This window comes from Lactuca virosa, chromosome 5, assembly GCF_052849685.1.
Source record: "Lactuca virosa cultivar CGN04683 chromosome 5, Lactuca_virosa_CGN04683_v6, whole genome shotgun sequence".
NCBI classification, from domain to species: domain Eukaryota; kingdom Viridiplantae; phylum Streptophyta; class Magnoliopsida; order Asterales; family Asteraceae; genus Lactuca; species Lactuca virosa.
In genome coordinates, this window is record NC_136430.1 from 63,407,044 (window position 1) to 63,412,780 (window position 5,737).

General features: G+C 31.7%; 1 protein-coding gene across 2 annotated transcripts; it reads right to left on the reverse strand.

Annotated features, from left to right (window-relative positions):
* Window positions 1-1,399: 1,399 nt before the first annotated feature.
* Window positions 1,400-3,569, reverse strand: LOC145116744 (NAP1-related protein 2-like). 2 transcript variants are annotated; one of them, XM_079053071.1, is made up of 10 exons: window positions 3,299-3,569; window positions 2,830-2,952; window positions 2,694-2,744; window positions 2,553-2,624; window positions 2,338-2,451; window positions 2,190-2,251; window positions 1,974-2,037; window positions 1,822-1,878; window positions 1,688-1,729; window positions 1,400-1,601 (listed from the first exon to the last, which is right to left on the reverse strand). In XM_079053071.1, the coding sequence occupies exons 1-10, from the start codon at window positions 3,425-3,427 to the stop codon at window positions 1,563-1,565; spliced, it is 753 nt and encodes a 250-aa protein (XP_078909197.1). In that variant the 5' UTR covers window positions 3,428-3,569; the 3' UTR covers window positions 1,400-1,562. The 2 variants fall into 2 exon arrangements, with proteins under 2 accessions (XP_078909197.1, XP_078909198.1); XM_079053072.1 differs by having other exon boundaries at window positions 1,974-2,034; window positions 3,299-3,557.
* Window positions 3,570-5,737: the final 2,168 nt, after the last annotated feature.

A 5,737-nucleotide genomic window follows, 5' to 3' on the forward strand; every position in this document is an offset into this window, starting at 1 on the left:
GATAAGGTGATCTAGTCATTTTCCTAATCTTAACCCGAGAGGTTAGTCAATTTCCCCATTTGGACTTGAGGCATAAAATCATATTACTCATATAAACATTCGGATTAATTGGTTGGGGTTTTTGTAAAACCAAACTAATGAAGCAAAATTTCAATTGGGATGCTGTTGGGCTGCTTGTTGGCCCATTTATACTATTATATTTACAACTTACAAGGCCCATTTATAGTTTCAAAAGTAGTCTTATCCATAATTGGATGAAAAATTAGTTATAGATGGCCCAATTAAGGGTTTAGGAAAGTCCCACCATGATCGGTCTTATTAGATTTTGAATACAGCCCCTTAAGGATCTAAATCGATCTTGTGTGAGGTTATTATTTGAGAAATGACCAACATTTATACAGTAATATTTTGAAAACTTTCTACAAAATTTTATTATTTTTTCGTCATTAAACCCATTTATAAATAGAGTTGTAATAAAAAAATATCACAACTATTGGTCGACTTTTGGATCAATTCGAAATATAGGAATTTTGAGCATTACTTTTGTCCGATCGTGCATATCCTCTTAAACACCCAAACTTGGGACTGGTAACTAACTTTATAAAATATTATTTTTTTGTATTTTTATGCAACAAGTTTTTTTTTTTCATTAAATAGAAATATAAAGAAACAAGATTCATAGTGTAAAATTGATATCTAACATGCTTATGTGGCATATTATGACTGGTCTCATTATGGATAAGGTGATCTAGTCATTTTCCTAATCTTAACCCGAGAGGTTAGTCAATTTCCCCATTTGGACTTGAGGCATAAAATCATATTACTCATATAAACATTCGGATTAATTGGTTGGGGTTTTTGTAAAACCAAACTAATGAAGCAAAATTTCAATTGGGATGCTGTTGGGCTGCTTGTTGGCCCATTTATACTATTATATTTACAACTTACAAGGCCCATTTATAGTTTCAAAAGTAGTCTTATCCATAATTGGATGAAAAATTAGTTATAGATGGCCCAATTAAGGGTTTAGGAAAGTCCCACCATGATCGGTCTTATTAGATTTTGAATACAGCCCCTTAAGGATCTAAATCGATCTTGTGTGAGGTTATTATTTGAGAAATGACCAACATTTATACAGTAATATTTTGAAAACTTTCTACAAAATTTTATTATTTTTTCGTCATTAAACCCATTTATAAATAGAGTTGTAATAAAAAAATATCACAACTATTGGTCGACTTTTGGATCAATTCGAAATATAGGAATTTTGAGCATTACTTTTGTCCGATCGTGCATATCCTCTTAAACACCCAAACTTGGGACTGGTAACTAACTTTATAAAATATTATTTTTTTGTATTTTTATGCAACAAGTTTTTTTTTTTCATTAAATAGAAATATAAAGAAACAAGATTCATATTCAGGAAATTCCATTTCTTGGTTTGTTTAAATAAAGAAATTGCATAACCTGTATACCAACCGCCTACATTTTTTTTAAAAACCACAAACCACAAAATTAACTATAAATCTACCCACTCACTCCCTTCAAAAACTTTCAATCATTCACTCTTCATCTTCTTCAGAGTCATCTGTGCCAATGTCCTGATAAAACAACAAAACCAAATTATATTATATTAAATAATGTCAGCCAAATAAAATAAAACAAAAGGGTTGTTATAATTGTTTACCTCTTCATCATCCTCATCACCAAAGTCCTCTTCATCAGCATCCTTTAAAAAAAAAAGAATTTTCAAAAACAAAATCAGTACACCATAATGAAGGATTATTCTCATATTTTAAAAAAGAAAAAGAAAAGATTTACATTGTTGAAATATGTAAGAGGGTTAACCCATAAATCTTCTTTAATCATTTCCGCAACCTACAAATACAAACACATTAAGAAAGGTTTTATTCAAGCAACAATAAGAAGAGGTTTATTTAATTTTTATTTATGATTAATTAATGTGAACATACTCCATCTTGAATTTCATCCATGTCATCTTCACGTTGGGTCCCACTGAACCAACTAAAGAAGCTGCTGCATCAAATCAATCAAGAAACAAAATACAGACCTTTTAGTTTATGTTTCTTGTTTACTTAACGAAAAACAAGACTTAATCTGGTAAGCTATATATTTATATCCGAGTGTTTCTATTTTTTTAATTAATACAAAAAGAAAGTTTTGATGACCTGTCTTCCTCGTGGGGCCGCTTATTTCCATTCTTCTCATGTGTAACTCCATTTGAAAGTCCCTTCAAAAAAGTAAATAATGACACAATATTAGAATCCTACAGAAACACATATTGATAAATATAAAAGTAAAATAAATAAATGTTACCATGCCCTCTTTCCACTTGATTGGTGTAGCAGTAATTTTTGTTGTTCCTTCATCAAGGAAGGTGATAGTTTTTGTGAGCTTTGTATCCTCAAAGTAAGGGTTAGCACTGAAGTTCTGTAACAAGTGTAAAATCATATAACTTTTAGCTATAAACATAAACTCAATCAACATAATTTACAATGTATTTTCCTTTTCAAAAGGAAAGAGTTACTTACAAATGTGATTGAGTAGCCTGACTTCACATCTTTGTTATCTTCGACTTCAAGAGAGGTTAGATGCTTGAATATCTAAAAAAACGATGCATGTTAACATATGAATTAACTAGAAACCTTTGTTTGTGTAAAGGAAAAACAAACCTTTTGGTCTTCTTCGTTCAGGAGATCAGAGAGAGCAGGGTGACTCAAGAACTGTGTAAGCAAGTATACATTAAATTTGAACGAAGGAGGAGAAGAATAGGATTAAAGTAAAAAGTGATTAGAATTCATCACTCACAGCAGTTAGCCAAAAATCGGGAATTGCTTTAATAATGTCATTCCGTTTACCATACACTGGCTTCCTAACTTCGTTGTATTTTTGTTCGACTTCCAAAACTTTATCACTTGCTTCCTCATTGATCTAGAGCCAAAATAATATACACGAATTATATGTCTTTTGCAATGTAACAAGATTCATCGGATATCATGCCAAAAATCGGGCATTGCATATCTGGTTATGTATTGTCGCAACCAGATTTTCTCAATCAAGTAGCATATCCGAATAGAATACGCAAACAAAGCACAAAATAAGCATCAAATTCAAGTTTGGCGGTAAAATAGTAAACCAACGGTTCATAAAAGTGTTACGAACAACAACTATAACGAAGCTTCCGTAATTAATCACAGCAAACTGATGTGGAATAGCAAATCTATTACATACGTACTGAATTGGGCAAATCAAATCGATGTTCGTTGTAAAAGTGTACCTTTTCGAGCTCATCTTGGACCTCCTGCAACTTTTCAATGGATTTAACAAGCTCAAGGTCGATTTCCTCAGCGCCCTCCTCCGCTATTTTCTCTCCGATCTTCGGCTTCTTACCCTTGTCAGCCACCATTATAGAAAACCTAAATTGGCTTGACCTGGAGCACAGTACTTCTTGCTCTCTTCAGAGAGAGGTTGTGTATGAGAGGGATAGTTTTGGGAATAGAGGAAGAGGGATCAATGGATTGTGTTGGTTAGGGTTTTAAGGAGTTTAAGAACAAACGAATTAGGGTTTTGTGGAGTAAAATATTACCTACTTCGAGGGTGTAGCATCGCTGCCCAAACTTATCATCGTGACCGTTGTCTTCTTATTTGGATAAATCATTTATTAACTTTATAATATAAATTTTTATATAAGTTATAATTAAATACAGGATATCAAATACTAATAATTTAGTTACCATAAGTTGATTTTTATTTTAAATAAATAAATTATATATATTAATTATATATTTGTAAGAAGACATTAGATATTTTCGTAATCATATTAACCTTAGAATAAAGAAAAATTGACTAACATTTACATGTAAATTCCTTGTTTCGTATATTTTGTCACAGACAAATAAGGTAATGTTATAATTACATTTAAATATAAATGGCATACGATTATTTTATAAAAATCTAAATGGCAGTCATCAATTGTTTTTAATGGAATATCTTAAAAAGATATTTAGGATAATATATAATTAAAACCATTAGTAAACCATAAATAAGTTAACTTCTATTGGTATCCAATATAAAATTATTGTAAAAAATTCATCGAACAAACAGCTTAAGATTATTGGTATTGACTACGGCATTGAAACAATTCGTTGTCTCGTTGATGGTTAATAAGGTCATAAATTGGTACAAGAAAAAAGAAAAAAATAATTGATGGTTTTTAAGGTTGACTTCAAGAAGACTTATGAATCTTTTTTTTATAGAAACAGTGAGTCACATATATTACAAGGAAAAACTCTAGCAAAACATTAGAGAAATAGCAAAACATTAGAGAAATACAAAAAAAGATTACAAGTTGTTAAGAGGGAATTGCCGCCAATAATTCCAATTAACAAAAAAAAAATTATATCTATTACTAATCCAAAGAAAAGAAACTTCTCTAATTGAGTCAAAAATAATATATCTCCTTATCTTACCACTCTCAAAACCCACATCATTACAAAACTTCCAAAGATACCAAAGAGTAGTGTTGACCACCGCATCTATAACCTTTCTTTTAATGACACTACCTCTGAACGCTTCCACTTGATCAAATAACTCGTTAACATAATCAAAATGATTGAGATGAATTTCTAACCATTTGAAAATTGCATTCCAAGTTCCGACAGCTACCTCACACCTTACGAACAAGCGATCCAACTGCTCTTCTTCCAAATTAAAAAGAGGACATAAGATATTTGGAATATCAATACCTCGCTGATCAAGGTTTTTTCTCTTAGGTAATCTATCCAATCTAATTCTCCACACTAAAATATTCACTTTCTGAGGGACAATATCATTCTATCTAGTCATAATGGACCCACTCGACAAAATCTTTTTATCAATCCATCTTCTCGTCTCTGCTACAGTATAAATACCATTACTTCCCATACTCCACGACCAACTATCTTCTTTATCTATCAAATGAACTAACGAGATAACATTCATCGACTCCTCAAGTTGAGAGGCTTCCTCACCTCCTCCGCCAACTCCAACTCCACTCATTATTAAAGATTGTATCCCGAATAAAGCAAATTTTTCGCTTTCTCTAAACAAAAAAGACGAGGAAACCGAGAGTTGAGTTTTTGATCGTCGATCCATACATCATGCCAAAATTAAGTGTTGGCCCCATTCCCAAGACTTATGAATCCTTAAGTTGAAATTATTTGAAACAAATGATGGAGTTTATGGGTTTCGATAAAATATGGATCTTTTGGATTATGAATTGTTTGCATTCGGACAAAGCTTCTATATATGATGATTAATAAAACCACAATTTTAAAGTTTCAGATGAAAAGAGGTCTTAGACAATGTGATCTTTTGTCTTTTTCTCATGTTTATTATGGTTATGGAATGGTTACATGTCACGGTGGTAAGGATGTGGTTCCAACAGTTGCAAATGATGGTATTGGTTTGTCTTATTTTTTCTATGTCGGTGATGAAGATAATATTAGTAACATTGTTCGAGTATTAAGATGCTTCTATTTTCTAGTGTCAGGGTTGATGATTAGTCTTCAAAAAACTAACTTATATGGAGTGTGTATAGCTTTGAACAAGGTTCGAGATATGACAAACGTTACTTAATGTGCACCTGTTTCACTTCCTTTTAATGAAAGACATTAAAGACATTCCAGAGGTCTGCAACTTCCCCGACATCTTCCCCGAAGATCTTCCAGGAGTTCCA